Source organism: Olea europaea, chromosome 2, assembly GCF_002742605.1.
Source record: "Olea europaea var. sylvestris chromosome 2, O_europaea_v1, whole genome shotgun sequence".
Lineage (NCBI taxonomy): Eukaryota > Viridiplantae > Streptophyta > Magnoliopsida > Lamiales > Oleaceae > Olea > Olea europaea.
In genome coordinates, this window is record NC_036238.1 from 279,648 (window position 1) to 298,190 (window position 18,543).

The 18,543-nt window shown below is 36.0% G+C and overlaps 1 protein-coding gene and 1 non-coding gene across 2 annotated transcripts; both read right to left on the minus strand.

Moving 5' to 3' along the window:
* Positions 1 to 2,807: 2,807 nt before the first annotated feature.
* Positions 2,808 to 2,880, minus strand: TRNAE-CUC. Its single transcript has one exon. It is a non-coding gene; the product is annotated as a tRNA-Glu (tRNA).
* Positions 2,881 to 3,513: 633 nt separating this feature from the next.
* LOC111408088 (haloacid dehalogenase-like hydrolase domain-containing protein At4g39970) lies at positions 3,514 to 8,071 on the minus strand. Its single transcript, XM_023037873.1, has 11 exons — positions 7,644 to 8,071; positions 7,413 to 7,506; positions 6,240 to 6,284; positions 6,071 to 6,121; positions 5,794 to 5,868; positions 5,032 to 5,065; positions 4,747 to 4,802; positions 4,580 to 4,639; positions 4,306 to 4,365; positions 3,825 to 3,871; positions 3,514 to 3,740 (listed from the first exon to the last, which is right to left on the minus strand). Exons 1-11 carry the CDS (start codon positions 7,994 to 7,996, stop codon positions 3,692 to 3,694), a joined length of 924 nt encoding a protein of 307 aa, XP_022893641.1. The 5' UTR covers positions 7,997 to 8,071; the 3' UTR covers positions 3,514 to 3,691.
* Positions 8,072 to 18,543: the final 10,472 nt, after the last annotated feature.

The window sequence follows — 18,543 nt, forward strand, 5'->3', positions numbered from 1 at the left end:
AACTTTCATCAAAACGTCGGCAAGATTTGATTCCATATCTTGCCTTGAAACGTTCTAACCATCCACTAGAAAAGCTGAATTCTGGATTAGTTTCACTATACATTTTTTTGCAAAAACTCTTTTGCTTTTCCTTGGATAATTTCTCCAGACATGTTTACTTTATCTTGACTTTGAAGAAATCACTCATACAAAACTTTCTCTAAATCAGGGTATTTTGCCGATTTGTGCCTTTTAACATCACTATTTTCATCTCATTTGACAAATATTCCGACGCCCTTTTGAGAGTGTTGGATATTATTGATTGACTAATAGTCAAATCAAACTTTTGTTGCACCCATGCTTGCATATCTTTTTGGCTAATAGTTGGATTCTCTTTCTTATGCTCAGATATTGCACTCCTCATTTTATCGGTTAAAGTTGATTTTTTTATTCCTTTCAAATGATGAGAAGACATTGGAGGGGAAACAAAATATTGTATGTGCTTAGAATATGTGTTCCAAACATCTAGCCTTTATAGGTAAAGACTAAACATTTTCATTTGCTATGTACGTGAACTTAATTTTTAGAGACATTAAGTTTCACTAAAACTTTTGAACTTCCCTAGATTCAAATAATACTTTGATTAGTGTCCTTTGATTTTTCTTACCACATACAATGTAAGTATTTTATATTGAAAAGCTTTCTCTAAAATAATAAATACTTATTTATCGATAAATGAATAATTTATTCATTTATCGATAAATAAATAACCTCGCTAAATGAATATTTTTTTCCGGTCCCGAGGGTATTACTTTATCGAGATTTAACTGTATTTTATTTATTTTCCCTAAAATTCATTTTCTCATTTTGTTGTCACCTCAGCCAAATTTCAGTTTTTTGATGAATTTGAATTCTCATCAAAATGGTGAGAATCCATTTTCCCTATTATTGTAGCGATTTTTTTTATTTTTTTTTCGTTTTTTATTTTATTTTTATTATTATTATTATTTTGACAATGGAAACAAATTTTAAGAATTATTGTAAAAAAATATTTCTCTTTAATTAACAATTTTCATGTAAATGCCAAAAAGATAGATGATTTCCCCCTTTTTTTTTGCAATGGAAACAATTTCTATCCCCAATACTAGTAAATTTTATCTATTTAAATGACAATTTTCATATAAAATAGAGACAAACAAATACCAAAAAATACTTTTATTTCAACATTTTTCATGTGAAAAATTATACTAATCAAACATAATAAATTGACAATTTTCAGGAAAACAATTTATAGGTAATTCAAATTCGTTTTATTTCCACATAAATTTCATCTTTGCAATCAAACGACCCTAAATTTATTTCTTTCTCTTCCTCCATTCATGTTTCATTTCACAGAACCTGCCTGGTTCGAGCAATCTTTGAAGGGTTTTAGCGGTTTTTTAACTGATTCTTATACCAATCAGTCCTTTCTTGAGTTTAGGTGATCATTACGGAACTCCTCTACATGAAAGCACCCGTGCTTGGGTATGTTTCAAGTACCAAACTGCCCTTGTGCAAAGCAATTGCCATCTTCTGTCCAAAGATTTTGAGGGTTACATTTGTAATTTTTGGGGTTGTATGCGACAAGAAGTGGGTTAACATTCTGAATTTGTTAATATTCAGGACAGCCTTTTCCACCCGAAAAGTGATCTTTGCTCGAAATTTCTGTCAAACATACGCTTAGTTCAAAAATTATTTGGTTGGAGGAAGAATAAGATGGTGATTAAGATGCTTTCGAATCTTTTCAGGCCTAGAAAGAGATCCATTATTTTCAAGTTGTGCTACAGAAAATCATGTTAATGGACATTAGTAGTAGGCATATTAGGGGGGCGTTCCCTTTCCCCTTTTTTCAGTCATTTTCTGTTTTCAATTTTTGAAAACGGCGAAAATGCGTTTGGTCACTCATTTCCGAAAATGCATTTTCGAAAACAATAAAAAATTTATAACTGAAAATGTAAAATGATTTTTTTCGTTTTGGACGTTTTCAATTAAAAAACCCAAAACGCGGAAAACGCTCAAAACATGTCGTTTTCGATTTTTTTTTTTTTTTTATAGAGAATGCTTAGCAGTACTTTTAAAATAGTAAATTCATCATGTTTAAAATATATATGATCTGGTAATATATTAGCTTAAAATTATTATGTTTTATTAAATAATCAAATTAATTGAATAAATGTCATAAAATAATTTCTTAACATTTATTATTTATTATTTTATTTTTGTAGGAAGAAAAAATAGTAAATTCACCAAGTTTAAAATATATATTATTTGGTAATGTATTAACTTAAAATTATTATGTTTTACTAAATAATCAAGTTAATTGAATGATGTCATAAATAATTTCTAAAAATTTTAAACCAAAAGCATTTCTAGTTTTCTGTTTTGAGAAACCATTTTTCAAAATGATAAACCAAACACGTTTTCTATAATTTGAAAATAGTCCTTCAAAATAGAAAACGGAAACGCAAACCAATCGCACCCTTAGTTTTCCTAGTTTTATACGATGATTGGTTAGAGTGGCATGGGGGTTGAATATTGAGTACACGCAATTTTTCTTCTATTCTTCCTTTTTCTGTCTATTGAATATGAGCGTAGGCGTGTGACCACGCTTATCAAATATCATTTTATTTTTCTCTTCATTGTATCAGTGTTATTTCATAATATACAAATTGCCTTTAAAACGTAGTGGGCCGACTCACTCCAAATTTAAGATTTAATTGGGTCACATTCTCAAACTCAATTAACAATTATCCGGCCCAATAAAATATTAGAGGAAATTAAAAATTAAGTTCCGTTGCCGGGACTTGAACCCGGGTCTCTCGGGTGAGAGCCGAGTATCCTAACCAACTAGACTACAACGGATTGCTGATATGCGTTTACTAATATATTTAATATTCGTTTTTTCTATGAAATTGGAACTAGTAAAATTTTTTAATTGATGGTATCTATAGTTCTTGGTATCGTATGCTGCACTAGCACATGATAACAAACTAAGTCATTTGAGAACAACTATGCTCATCGCGTTTGATATTTATCTAAACATGTAGATCTTGCAATAGCCTCAACATGTTAGTCTCTAACTAGAAAATTTGAAAGATCCAAAGCAAACACGAGTCGTTAGCTAATATAACCTACTTAGTTATATATATCCTTCGATGTTTGAACTTGTTTTAATAGTATCGTTCCGATAAAAACAGATGTTTTAAGATCTATGCAAAAGTCAAAACATGACCAAATATCAATGTCTTCCTTCCTGAGCGTATCTTTCAAATTGATGACGTTATATTACAAATCATTATGAAAGAAAAATTTATTTTGAAAAATTCAGGTAAAAAAGACATCAAATGACAGTGGAAAAATTGAATAAAAGTCACAAAAAACAGTAAGAAAATACTGTTTAAAAATATTACAAATTATAACAGATAACCATGTAAATTGAGGAATTCTTATTCCACTATAATTTATCAGGACAGTACAATATAATATATTATCACATATAAACAATGAACCTGAGCTGCCTTAATTTTACATCTTGTAGAAAAGTTTGTCAATCTCACAGGAATAGTCAATATATTCAATGAATACAAAAACATAGAATTCAAACTAAACATGTAAAGATATCTCGATTCATATATGATTCAAGCTGAGAGTTTCGCATGAATAGACAGACTCCTTAATTGGCGGTAACAACGTTTTGAAGCAATGGCTCTAAGTCTTTTAATCTGTATGGACAAAACCAATGACTGGGATGACAAAATTGATAAAATGATATCAGAAATATTCAAGAATGTATATCGTTATCTTACGTGACTTCACTCAAGTCCGGGTAGATTGCTGCTGCCTCTTTAAAATCCTGTATTAGAATAGACAACGATCAATTAATCGTTTAGTCGACCTTGAAATACAAGAAAAAATCAATCATGTTCATTTTGATCTGGCTATATCCCCCCTTTCGGCTCCTAGTGATTATCATTAACAATTGTTGGTATTGAACCATCTCATATATAAGTTTAAGCTATTAAAAGAGGATAGGAGTCTTCAGAATGCAAGTTCACATGCAGATCAAATTCCTTTTTCTCTTCAAATGCCCCAGAAATGCACAATTTTTAACTCCGAACTTTTGCTATTTTGGTACGATATCAAACAACCTCATGTAAAAGCTTATGTTGTTCATGACATGTTTATTTGCTTAAAATTTTGACTTCAACAGCCAGAAAGTTTCATAAACAACTCCTAATCTAACTTGAGTGTGATAATTTACTGAATCCACAAAAGGCAATGCTATACCTGCTCAGCCGTGGACGACGTATAAGTAACCACACATGACATTCCTGCTCCGGTTGCAGCCTGAAGAAAGAAGTCGAGGTTAGACTCGAGTTTCAGCATAGCACCCAAAGAGGAATACCAACTGGTGGATAAAAATGTTTTTTGAGGGTGAAGGAGTAATCAAGGAATGAATAAAGAAGTTTTTCATCTCATGAATACTTATTCCTAAATTAGTAGCATATATCAGAAGGCATTCATATCATATTTCTAAATTAATAGCTTTTATGAAATCAACCTGTAGTCCGATGACGCTGTCTTCTATTACCATACAATCCTTCTCCGATACCCCCAATCTCTGTGAACCATAACGACACAGCACAGCACGGTCACAATAAAGGGCAAAATTTTGAATCAGCTGTTTCCATCTAAGAAACTAGAGTGATACATTGCCACAACAATTACCTCAGCGGCTGTTATATAAATCAAAGGGTCGGGTTTCTTTTCTTTCACATCATCACCTAGAGAAGTATGATTACATAAAAATTATTTAACAAGGATACAACAATTATTCATAATGAGCTTGATAGCCAGCAATAGTTTTATCTGTCAAAGTAACATCACATAAGCTTCTTATATCACAATCACTTTCATAGGCAAAACAAGATTCACAATTATTGGAATGTCAATTTTTTCAGTAAGTAATTTTACATGGTATACAAAATTATTCTCTCAGATTGTTGAGCATACCTGCGAGGAAGCAATCAAGACCTTGGAACCGCTCCTATAACAAGATAGGAAATAACAATATTAGAGGTAAGATCGTGGTCGGTACTGGACTAGCTCTGGACAAACTTCACTAGCTAGTTTGTATAGAAACAAGATTTTTGATGTGGCAAGTTCTTACATATCCCATTGAGCTCGATTGAATGATTATCCATGGAAAGGAACTACATGGGATCCAAGATATAAGTGAAGGATTTTTGTAGTTTTACCTATGCAGAACCACTCAAAATGTTTGCAAGAAAAATTACGGGAAGGGGTCAAGGAAATAAATTTATTTTAGTTCAACAAATATGAAATGAATGATAGTATATGTTAAGAATAAAGTACAAAAATGATATTATTGATGGCTATCCATTTTTATTACTCCCTTTATGAGTTCAGTATTTATATAATTTAGTTAGCTTAAAAATTACTAAACCCAAAATGTAGCAATTAGTTAAAAAAAAAAAAAAAAAAAATCTAATTTTTATTTTAAAAAATTCAGGCTCAGCTTCTCGTAAGGAAAATCAATGCATGAGTACTAAAAATTAGTTTAATGATCCCATCAATTCAAGCATCAAAAAAATGTTTGAGGCACTTTAGTTTCACTTTAAAAGTTCATGCAGTACTAGTTTCAAGATGTATACATGGAAAACTGGGGTTATTTAGATCAAACTGGAGAAACAGTTAGAGGATCAAAAATAACAAACTACTCCCCTAAAAAACAAATTAAGTTAGAACTTTTACCATTCCAATGAGATTTTCCAAACACAGTATAACCGAACTTTTAGTTGCAGCAGAGCAAACAGCTAGCTTTTTACCCTACAAGATAAAAGGAAAAGGAAAACTCTGTGAAGAGAAAATTTCTTACGGAAAACTGGAATTCGATTAATGTGTCTTTTATATAGAGAAAAGGGGAATGCATAAAATCTATAAGTAGTACCATTATACTCAACTAAACTAATGATGAAAAGGTGCAGATCCAAATAATCATAATAGCATTACAAGTTAAGATTCATCTTACGGCTGCCTTTGCCTCGTCCATCAACCTCAAAACACCCGGTCTAGGCTCAACCTGCCGAAGCAATTACAATGCTCATTGTTTCAATTAATTATTATAATGCTAAAATAGAAACAAATAAATAAAAATTATTTCTCACATCAACAATCAATTACTACATGTTTTCCCTTACAGTTCCAGATTTGATTATTTCTTTGTACCTCTCAGTCTTCCAGTCCTGCACAAAGTATCAAAATTTTTTTATCTATAAATTCTGCAGCTTTCGAAAATAGCAAATGGAACCATATGCTTATTTAGCATACCGTATACTCATAATAGACAATTTCATTTCCAGAAAAGATAACGATATGCATACGAGTTAACAGCACAACAGCATACGTGAGAATGCGGACAGCAAATAACTCAAATGTCAGTACAAGGATGGCCAAATGGTTAGAAATCCTGCAAAACAAATCTGCACACATTGTAAACACTAAGAATTTTGTCTCTTATATTTATGACCAGCTTCCTAATATGGATGCCCCAAGACTCAAGACGGTGGATTCGTCCTTCTGCTGCTCAGCCTATGGGAACAGCCATTTCCAGATGTTGTTCCTCCACCAAGGGCATTACTTGTTACTTACCAATAGTAAGGTAACTATGCAGCTCGCGATCTAGATCTACTGCTTCAACAATCAACTGAGTTCAAGAGGTGTTAAGATGTCAACTTATACATGAGACTTAAACCTGTCTTTAGAATTCAAGAAGTCTAATTTTCCTACACTACACCAATAATAAGGTAATTATGCAGCTCTGGACCTAGAGCTCCTGCTTCAACAATGAACTGAACTCAAGACTTCAGGTTAAGACGTTGACTTATACAGCAGAGGTAAACCTGTTTTTAGAAGTCAAAAAGTCTAATTTTCCTACAACACACTGGCATATGCAAATACACACTTCGGTGGAATAGAACTGCAACCTTAGAATCAGAATTAATATTTAGTTGTTTCAAAATTAAAAGAATTTTCCAATTCTAATGCCCAATTCTTTGAGCACATTTTGTTTCTGCCCAAGACTTGTATTCCAGATTGAATTATGATTTGAGAAAGATAAAGTATGGCTTCACTACATGCACATTATACATAGTTAAACAAAGCTTCACTACATGCACATTATACATAGTTCAAAACAAACATTCAACTTAAGAAAGAGCAATAGTCACGTATCACGCTTTCTTTATGCCCACGCTACTAGGGTGGCGTCCCCAGAAATTGAAGTGAGGTCTTAAGGCCAAGTTCTAGAATTTATATGCAAGTCAAATCCAATCAAAATCTGTAGAAATTTTGGCGAATCCAAATAGGGAAACCTGAAGAATGTCAATCAACTTTGCTCTATCCTCATCAGTCTCCGGAGCCGCATCAAAAACTGTCGAAGTCGGCCAACCATTCTCTTTAAAATACCTTTAACCAACTCAATGAAAAGGGAAAACAGCACCCAATTATCAGCAAAAATAAACAAAAACAAGAGCAAAAGCAAACGTTCAGGAAAATTTCAACAGTAGAGTAAGGGGGAAATCAAAAATAAAATCAAAAATAACCATCGCATTTTAGGCTTCCCACCACCAATTTGATTCTGCAGCACATCATAAAATTCCGGGCTCCAAACGAGGGACTGAGAGGAAGACGAAGAGGGGCAGCGGACATTGAAATGAGTAAAGGCATCATTGTATGCTTGACGATGGAGGTGTTCGGATTCTAGAATTACACCGTCACAGTCGAATATCAGAGCGTGTAAAGCACGAGATGAGGCCGAGGCCGAGAGTCCGCCGCCGCCGCCGGCTGTTCTGGGGTGGGTTTTGAATCTTTTGATAGAGAAGAGAGGAGTGCGCGAGCAGAAAGAGAGAGAGTGGGATGGATAAGGAGGCAAAAGGAGCATAGTCGAAGAAGCCATGGATGGTGGCGGAACTGGGGTTATCCGTTCAGTCTCTAATTGATATAACGACTTCGGAAAAACAAAAATATCATTTTATTGTGGTCGAGGCATCGTACGTAGTAATATCAAAATGGATCGAGTAATTTTAGTTTCACAGTTAAGCCAAACGACCGGTGAGGTCATGCCCTCACATGCCCCTGCGTGGTCCTCCATGAATAAAATAATCCCGACATTTCATGTGTGTGTTGTGTCAACTCCGCGATCATCTATTCGAGCAGTGTAGTTCGACCCTTTAGTTTCACGATGATCAAATTTGTTAGAAAGAAAGAAAATGAAATTAGAAATCCTATAAATGGAACCATTGATTCCAAATATAATAATAGAATCGAACTGCTTGCATCTTGTTTTAAACACATAATTTCAAGAATTTAAATCAGTTTTATACAACTAAATAGAAATTCAATCACCTTGTATGACTTTTAAAATCCATCAAAATCACAACCAGCATTTTCCCCCCAAGCCCCAAGTGTAAATTTCTTCTCAAGTCCATGCTTAATTGCACCAATCACATTTTCAATTATAAATTTTAAAAAATTAAAAAATTTTGGACCTGATTCACCTTAAATCATCACAGTACTGCTTAAAAAGTCGCATCTAAATTCCCAATTTTGTACTCAACAATATTTTTTGTACAGAGTGATTGTGTACAAATACAATATTGATAGCATTGCATTGGTTGCCAACACTGTACTTTTTTTGACAGTTCTCGATACAGTGCTGTCAACACTATTTTTGAACTTTGCACATGTACAAGTAGCAGGTCTCTTATGCACCAACATGTTCAGAGAGATAAAGTCGCCAGCACGTTCGCAGCGATAAAGTGGCAAGGTCCCATTCTTACCCTTAGTTTGAGAAAGAATATTTATAAGTTAACAAAATTTATTTTTAATTTTGTCTAATCAAAGCCAAGAAGGAAAAAAATAGAAACAAAAGTAAAATTTGTTGATAATGAGATTTTTATCATGGTCTAGAATGATGAGAAGTTGATTGTCTCGAACAGAGCTGCATTTTTTATTTGTGGAGCAAGGGAACCTTGGAGGCAGGGTCCTCTACGTAGTTCAGGCACCAATGAGATTGGAGTTACTAGCAGATGTAAAGCTTAAGTAATAACACTTTAGCATCATCTATTGCTATTTGCTCCGATTTAAAGTACTTAAAATTTAGAGCGATGCTATTCATGGTAAGTTGTGACAATAATTGTATCATATGACCATTTTTTATTTAAGACATTAATTTTGTTACATCAAATAATAAGCTTTAGTCACTAACTATGAATATTATTATTCTAGAATTTATTGGAATTATTATACTGATATCTTATATTAATTATATTACTTATTTTTAAATTTTTTCAGTTAAGTTATTGCGTCATAATTTATGCATATATCTCTAAATATTTTGAAGATAAATACCAATTGTAAAGTTTGAGATGACGCATAATTTGCACCTGAATAAAAAAGACGTGTAGGCTCACGATCCCGAAATTTGGTTCCAACCTTTCTCCTTATCTATTCACGTATAAATGTCAATTTAATGCCTTTTTTTTTTGGCAATAAAAAATCATTAAACCCATGTTCGTTTCTCATTATTTACTTATTAAAATGAAAAATATGATCGTTATCCATCACATCAAACCACCATATTTAAAAATCCGTCTCTTATGTAGAGTCCGTAACTATTATATTTTTCATTATCATTTTTATATTAATGTGGCTCAAATGGAACCTAAATCTATCTGAAATAAAAGTTTGAAAAATTAAACATCGAATATAAGTTAGAAAAAAAATCATGTAACACAAATGCAAGTACCTACAATGTTGTTGACAAGCCACCCGCGATGCTTAGGTCTACTCATCAAGCATCATGCACACAAATAGTCGTCGATTCCAAGTTAACATAGGCAAGAAGCCAAATTTTAAAATAAACAACATCGAGGAGGAAGAGAGACAATAAAATCCAACTATGTAATACGCAAGTACAAATTATGGACATGATCATCGAAGTTTGCAATGCATTAATCAAATATATAGAACATGATTAAAATCTAGATTTTAATAAAAGTTAATGTGAATAATTAATTTTAATTAGATATTTTATGGTTTCACAATTTTTCGATCTTGCATTTTATGAACTTCTATCAAAAGTTAAAGCCGGTTCGATTCCATTTTATTGTAAGAATGTATTTAGAAATAATAGATTGATGGAGAATATGTAATTAAAAAATAAGAAAAAAAATTTATTTTGCATGTAATATTATTTTATTGAAAAATGTGTTATTAAAATGAAAAAAGAAAAAAATGTATTTTAAAAATAATGAGAATCAAACAAGAGCTTACTAAAAATCTAATTTTAATTCACGTTAAAAAAAAAATTCATACTAATATCTATAATAGTACTTAATGTCCATTTTAGACAAATTTACTCGTGAACCAATTGCCAAAAAACATAGTACAATAAAATCAATAATTCTCCAACACCAATCATCCATTCAATTCTCAGTTTATTCAAACAGCTTTCTTATAATCACAAGTGCCGTTTGGCCCCAATTTTTTGGAAATGAAAATGAATAAAATAATATTTTTTTAAAAATAAGTGATTGAAAAAGAAAAAAATATTTTTGATTTACGCGTAATATTATTTAATGAAAAACTATGTAGTTGAAAATAAAACAAAGAAAAATATAATATAATGAAAGACAATGCTGGGCATACAAGCCCAACATCTTACGGAACCCTTACAGGGTTCTCACATAGGGTGGGATCGAAATTTTTTTATTTTCATTTTTTATTGCATCAGGGTCCGCATGGGATCGACCCCATGTTCCGACCCTTGTGAAAAAAGTCGTGTACACAGAGTTTTATTCTATAATGAAATGAAATTTAACGAGGGTGGAACCGGTCAAAATCTTCAAAAGCCAAGTGTGTAATATTTAGGTGTGCATATTTAGGATGAAAATTGAAATCACTATCCTTTGTGGCCTCATTTACCATTCTAGATAAGTATTCAAGGCAAAGAATAAACAAGTAAGGAGATAACGGATCGCCTTGGCGTAGACCTTTCTTTCCTTTGAAAAACCCATGAAGGGTTCCATTAAAAGCAATGAAATAAGATGCACTTGTCACACACACCATAATCCAGTCAACAAAAGTAGTGGGAAAACCCAATCCCTCAAGAACTTTAACAAGAAAATTCCAATTCACCGAGTCATAGGCATTCCTTAGGTCAATTTTGAGAAGGCATCTAGAAGCCACCCTCTTGTGATTGTATTAGTTCATACTAGTGGTCGACACTGAATAGTACGATGAACAAAATATTAACTTCTTTTTCTTTGTTAATCACATCACATGCTGTTCAATTTAACATACCAGAAACTTGTGCCCGCTGGGAAATTTCATTTTCCCCCCTTTATAACTAAGAAATGATTAATGCAACCAGCAACATTATTTGGCACAAGACTATGTGTTGACACATAAAAATTCAGCCCAAGTCGAACAGCCCAAGGAGTAAAGCCCAATTGGAAAATCCCCAAATCGGATGGCCCAAAAAACGAAGTCCAATCGAACGAGTCAAGGTGAAGGCCCAAACAAGGGGCCCAAGAATGCGGTAACGCCATCGCCCAAGTTTGCAAGTCGCCCAGAATCTGAACGAATGGAGTGTCATACGGTCGTCCAGAGCTGTTATTCTACTCTCGCCCAAACCTTCAAGTCGCCCAAAGTATCAACAAACATAACGCATCGTGGTTATCAAGGAATGCAGTTATCAAGGCAGTTGTTAAAGTAGCCTTATCACGTTCCACGACTCAAGGAATTCAATCGAAAGCGGTTGAACGATGAAAGATAATGGCAGCAGTTAAGAGGCAATTTCATGACAAAATGACCACTACAAAGAAAGTGGGTGGTTATAGGACGATCAAGCAGTTTTCAGAGTAGTTAATCACAAAGAGATAGTATATGAGGTATAAAAGGGAGAAAGGACGCAGAAGCAAAGGACCGAATCCAAAACTCTCGAACAGAGAATATGTAATTTTCATTTCCTTAACTTTTAGACTTAAACATCTTTCTTTCTGTAACTCGTGTACTTGCGCCCCTGGAGGCACGTTGTTTTTCATCCCCAATTGTAAAGTTCATCGCCAATAAAAGAACACCCCTTTTTGGGACTTTGTCTCAAGAGGTTTCGTCCCTTACACAATCGTCTGACCCTTTTTAATTGTTAGCGACTTAACCCGCGCGAAACAATTTGGCACGCCCAGTGGGACAGTGGTGTTAGGTGTTGAATATACAAAAGGTGAAACAATATGCCTCAGAGATCCGACAAGGAAAGAGCAAGTCAGGGAGGAATCCAGTCTGTAATCGAGCGATATGAGGAGCAGCATGCCTCTCCACGAACAGATGGACAAAATCAGAGCAGTAACAGTCGTTACGAACCAATGACGGAGTTGAGTCCTCGAACCATGCGTGCATTGCTTGGAGAACTCACGCAAGACGTCGTTGAACAGGTAAATCTTCGAAGTATTCATAATATGGAAAGATTTACACAAAATGAAAATGCACACTATGACAATATGGCCAAACAGCTAAAGATGTTAAACGAAACAATGAATAAGTTAGTAGGCCAAATATGTCAACCGGTTATACCTCTTACAAACCACTTTCAAACCAGGACAATTGTGGGACATAATCCCTCTGTCCTAAATCCGAATCAAGGGGTGGAATCGCTTTCTGGTCCCTCTACTTCAAACCAAGGAGGTACTACAATGCCAAATCAAAATATTGGTAGTGGCATGCCTAACTTGGGGGGTAATTCAAACGTGAGAGATAATGTCATAAACAATGGACAGAATATTCCATGTGGTAATGAGGGAACAGATGTCCAGGCTAACGGTAATGGACCTAATTATGGTAATTTTGTTGCCAATCAAGGACCAAACATCAGACCTCATGCAAATCAGCCGGTTAATCAGCCTGTAGGAATTCCATATGATCCCAATGTCATGTTGAGGAACCAGATTATGGAAATCGTGTAGGATCAGATGGCCTTTGGGGTGCGTCCTGTCATTAGGCCGACATACACAAAGCCATATCCTGATTGGGTAGACCAAGCATATCCATGGCCTAGAGGGTATAAAGTGTCAGAATTCTCACTGTTTACTGGTTTAGGAGAGGTGTCTACTCTAGAACACATAGGGCGATTCACGTTGCAAAGTGGTGATGTAACCGACTACCATAAAATGAGACTTTTCCCTAGTTCGTTAACAGAATTAGCTTTCTCCTGGTTCATCAACTTCCCAACGAACTCTGTTCAAACATGGCAACAACTGGAACAGTTGTTTCATGCTCAGTTTTATAAAACTGAATCTGAAGTCATTTTGGCTGATTTGGCGAATCTACGTCAAATGCCAAATGAATGGGCAGAAAGTTTTCTCCAAAGGTTCAAAACAGCAAGAAGCAAGTGTTTTGTACCTCTGCCCGAAAAGGAATTTGTCAAGATCGCACAAGGCTGCTTGAGCTTTGATTTAAAAAAGAAGTTCCAGGACAAGGAATTTCCTGACCTTTTCCAGTTGAGTGCGAACGTGATTAGGTATGAGCGACTGATAAGAGAAGAAGAACAAATGAAAAATTCTAGTAAAGGGACTTATTACAGAGACCCAAATTTTGACGTTCATACCATCGATGACGAATCATACGATCAGGCCGAAATGTATTTGGCCGAATTGGTAAAAGGGGATACATATACTTGTCCCATAATGGCCAAGCCTAGACCATCGGGCAAAGATGAACCCATAAAGGATGGAAACATAAAGGCCAGAACGTTCTCGTTCGATGTGACCAAAGCTGACCTTATATTCGATAAATTATATAGAGATAAGCAAATAAAGTTGAGCGATAAGCACAAATTGCCAAACCCTGAACAAATAAAAGGTAAAAAATATTGTAAGTGGCATAATGCATGGTCACATTTGACTAACAATTGCTTGGTTTTCCGTCACGTATTGCAGGATGCTATTGAATCAGGACGAATTACGTTCGACGATAAGAAAAAGATGGCAGTGGACGAGAATCCTTTCCCACAGCCACTTGGGGTAAATATGGTAACGTCTGGGTTCAAGAACAAGTTGCCAAAATTCAAGTTGGTCATAGACGATGGAGAAGAAGACACTAAAACACATCCCAGTGTCTTCGAACGAATCAAAGGGAAAGAACCAAAAAAGGACGAAAACGTCCTGTGTGCAAGGTGTAAAAGGGAAGTAAATGGAGACACGGAGAAACCAGGGACATGACAGCATCCTCATCGCCCTGCCTTCTTCCCAAACATTCAGCCTGGCAGAGGGCGAGGTACATCATTTTATAGAGGACCACCTTTTGAAAGGCAGTTCAGACCAGCAGATACTGGAAGAACATTTAGGCCGCAACCTCGCTGGCCAAATGTATGGCATTCATTCCAATACAGCGCAGGAAGGGCAATACCCTTCGATGAGATGACTAGGACCCAGCAAAGGCGTTTCCAGCGAAACTACGAACGGATGATGAGGCAGCAACAAGGAATGCCACATCCTAAAGCGCCTCTGTTACTCAAGGTAGCCAATCAGAACGTCCTCAAAAGTAGTAAAGAGACTGGTACAGATGAATCAATGAAGGAACTGCCAGAAACCTCTTCTGGGAGGTCAAGGTTTGAGAGGGACAAAAAGGATGAAGAAGATCCAGATCAGCCCCTTGCTATCTAATTCGGTACGTTGCCTCCTGTCGTGGCCAATAATTACCTACTGGCCAATGAATTCAAGAATAAAGAAAAGGAAGAAGAGAGGGAGGACAACGAAGGAGAAGCCTGCATGCTGGTATGTGAAGAAGGCCAGACTTCTGGAGAGGCCTACAACGATGAAGAGGACGATGGGATGACAGACATTGAAGAAGAAATCGACCTAGAAGCAGAAAGGAAAAAGAGGGGAGTATTGCGCAACACTCTGTTCAAGCAACTACACCAAGAGGGAGTTCGCGAAGTAGACTTGTTTGGGGAGCCATCTGGGCATCCTTTCGACTTCTACGTACTATACGGGACACCCAAAAGGAAGAAGAGAGTACCTCGCTCTGAAAAGTATGGGTCACCTCCAAAGATAATGCCCCCTCCCACAGGTTGGATAACTGATGAGGAAGCATTAGAAAGAAGTAAGAAGGAAATTTGGGGGACAGAGGATCAGCGTGACATACTACACGTTGACCTATTACAGGGGGATAATTCGACAGAAAACAAGCAAGAAGTAGAAATAGAGGCTGCCGAAAAGGTTGTTTTTAAACGGCCAGCCATGAAATTGACAAAACACCTGAGGCCATTATACGTTAAAGCTCTAGTTAACGGCGTCCCAGTGGCAAAGGTGCTTGTCGATAATGGAGCGGCTATAAACACCATTCCATCCAGGATGATGAGAAAGTTCGCAAAGACGGAGGGTGATATGATTCCTACAGAAGTCATCCTCACTAGCTTCAATGGAGGAGCAACTTCAGCTAAGGGAGTTATGCCTTTAGACATAACTATAGGTACAACTACTAGGACCACTGTCTTCTTTGTAATAGATGGCCCTACTAACTATACCCTCGTCGCTCCATCAATGCCTGATTTTTTGGAATGACAAAGGCGAAGCAGAGGTGGTACAGGCTGATCATAGGCCTTTTGTCGCGGAAGCAAACTCGGTGGAAAAGTTCATGTACGAAGGCAACTATGGACCTGTCAGAGTGGTACAAGACGGGGAAGAAACTCAAGTTGTCGCGCAAAGCGAAGAACCATTCTCAGTGGACGCACTCACTGAGATGTTCAAACAGATGAGGCCAAATATAGTGGCCCTGGAAGAGCCAGTGATTGGCAAAAGAATAATCAAGGAATCTTAAATGGATTCTGAGTTGCAAAAGCAAATGGCCGATATTCAGGCCTTCAAAGCCAGACTGATGGCTTTCAATAAGGAATGCAATGACAAAGCAAAGGAAGAGACTGCCCTAAAAGTGTTGAAGGACAAGTTGGCAGTATTCGAGTTAGAGCAAAGCCTTGGCCGAGAAGTCAACAAGGTGGACTGTTTGGAAGAGGAAGTACTTACAAAAGAACTGGACGACGAAGTGATGCGGATTGCCAAACCTGGATACGCTCAAGCGCAAGACCCTCTGATCAAAGTAAATATTGGCGATGAAGGAGAAGATCACCCAACGTTTATCAACCAGATGCTCGACCAAGAGGTTAGTAACAAATTAATCGCTTTGTTAAAAGAGTACAAAGATTGTTTTGCTTGGGAATACGAACAAATGCCTGGTTTATATAGAGACTTAGTGGAACATAGATTACCAACTAAGCCTAATTTTAAACCTCATAGGCAACCTCCTAGACGTTTTGCTCCTAATGTACTCCCCGAAATTAAGAAAGAGATAGAGCGATTATTGAAAGCAGGTTTTATAAGAACAGCCAGATATGTTGAATGGTTGTCAAATATTGTGCCAGTACTAAAAAAGAATGGTAAACTAAGGGTGTGTATAGACTTTAGAAATTTAAACATAGCTACACCCAAAGATGAGTATCCAATGCCCACGGTGGATTCCTTAGTAGATTCAACTGCTGGATATGTTATGTATTCTTTCATGGATGAGTATTCAGGATACAATCAAATCTATATAGCTGAAGAAAACATACACAAAACTGCTTTTAGATGCCCTGGGTCTCTAGGATGTTTTGAATGGGTGGTTATGCCTTTCGGCCTAAAAAATGCAGGGGCAACTTATCAAAGGGCCATGAATTTAATCTTTCATGACATGATAGGCAAGTTTGTTGAAGTATATGTGGATGATATAGTGGTCAAGTCCATTAAAGAAGATGACCATTTCGAACAATTAAGATGTTCGTTTGAACGAATGAGGTGATATAAGCTAAAGTTGAATCCCTTGAAGTGTGCATTCGGCGTCAATGCAGGGAACTTTCTTGGTTTCTTAGTACACAAGAGAGGGATTGAACTTGACAAAAATAAAGCGAAGGCCATCTTAGAAGCCAAACCACCTAGCAATAAAAAGGAGTTGCAAAGGTTTCTAGGCCAAGTAAATTTTTTAAGACGATTTATTTCTAACTGTGCAGGGCGAACTAAAGTTTTTTCGCCGCTATTAAAGCTGAAGAATCAGGACGAATTCGTCTGGAAAGAAGAACATCAAAAGGCTTTTGAAAGCCTGAAGACATATCTATCAAGTCCACCAGTGTTGGTGTCACCAATCCAAGGACGGCCAATGAAAATGTATGTATCGGCTGAAAAAGAATCAATAGCTGGAATGATCGCACAGAAAGACCAATTTGGTGAAGAAAGGGCAATTTATTACTTAAGTAGACGGTTGACGAAATGTGAATGTAATTACTCTGCTGTTGAAAAATTGTGTCTAGCACTATATTTCACTTCGAAATACAATATATACCTCAAAAGGCAGTCAAAAATCAGGCTTTGGCTAACTTTCTAGCCGATCATCCATGCCTTGACATGCCTGAAGAAATCGAATTAGAAATCAATTCGTTCGAATTAAAACCTTGGGTATTGTATTTTGATGGGTCAAAAACTTCTAAAGGTGCAGGAGTAGGGGTAGCATTGATTAATCCTTTAGGGATTTGCTACAAGTTTGCATTCACCTTAGACAGAATGTGCACCAACAATCAGGCCGAATATGAAACTTTAATTGTAGGCCTAGAACTAATGGTAGATATGGGAATAAGAAATGTGATCTTTAGGGCGATTCTCAATTGGTGATCCATCAATTGATCGGTGATTTTAAATGTCAAAGTGATTCTATTATAAGTTAGCACGAGATCGCCCAAGAATTACTAGAAGAATTCGATCAAGTAGAACTCCAATGCGTTAATAGGATATAGAACGACATGGCAAATGAGTTAGCCCAAATGGCATCAGGGTACTCAAAGGTTTTGAATTGGAAGTCTACTTGTGAATATGGAATCATATTGCCCGTGATTCAAAGAAGGACGAGAAAAATTGTACTTCACTGTATACAAGATGGAGATGTAGTGGATTGGAGAGCAGAGATTAAAAGGTTCCTTAAAGAACCTAATGGAGGGATTAGTAGGAAAACAAAGCTATGTTTGCTGAATTATACACTAATAGATGAAGAGTTGTTTAAGAAATGCTCTGATGGTGTATTACTAAAGTGTTTAAGTTTGCAAGAAGCCAAGACGATCATGGCTGAAGTGCACGAAGGGATATGTGGAGCTCATCAAGCTGGTCAAAGGATGAGATGGTTAATTATTAAGAGTGGATATTTTTGGCCAAAGATGGGAGAACTATGCGCTCAGTATGCAAAAAGTTGTTTAGCATGCCAAAAACATGGTCCAATACAAAGGGCGCCAGCACGAGAGATGGGCCCTATTATTAAACCTTGGCCGTTCAAAGGTTGGGCGATAGATCTGATAGGAAAGATTTACCCTCCATCGTCCAAGCAACATACTTTTGTTATAGTTGCAACCGACTATTTCACCAAATGGGTAGA

What these genes read in the sequence shown, in the direction of transcription:
- LOC111408088 (XM_023037873.1), bottom strand. Translation starts at nt 7,996, where the DNA reads ATGGCTTCTTCGACTATGCTCCTTTTGCCTCCTTATCCATCCCACTCT. An exon ending in GGGAAGCCTAAAATGCGATG is followed by an intron (nt 7,507 to 7,643) that starts GTTATTTTTGAT and finishes AGTTGGTTAAAG; the next exon opens with GTATTTTAAAGAGAATGGTT. An exon ending in CGTCGTCCACGGCTGAGCAG is followed by an intron (nt 3,872 to 4,305) that starts GTATAGCATTGC and finishes ATTCTAATACAG; the next exon opens with GATTTTAAAGAGGCAGCAGC.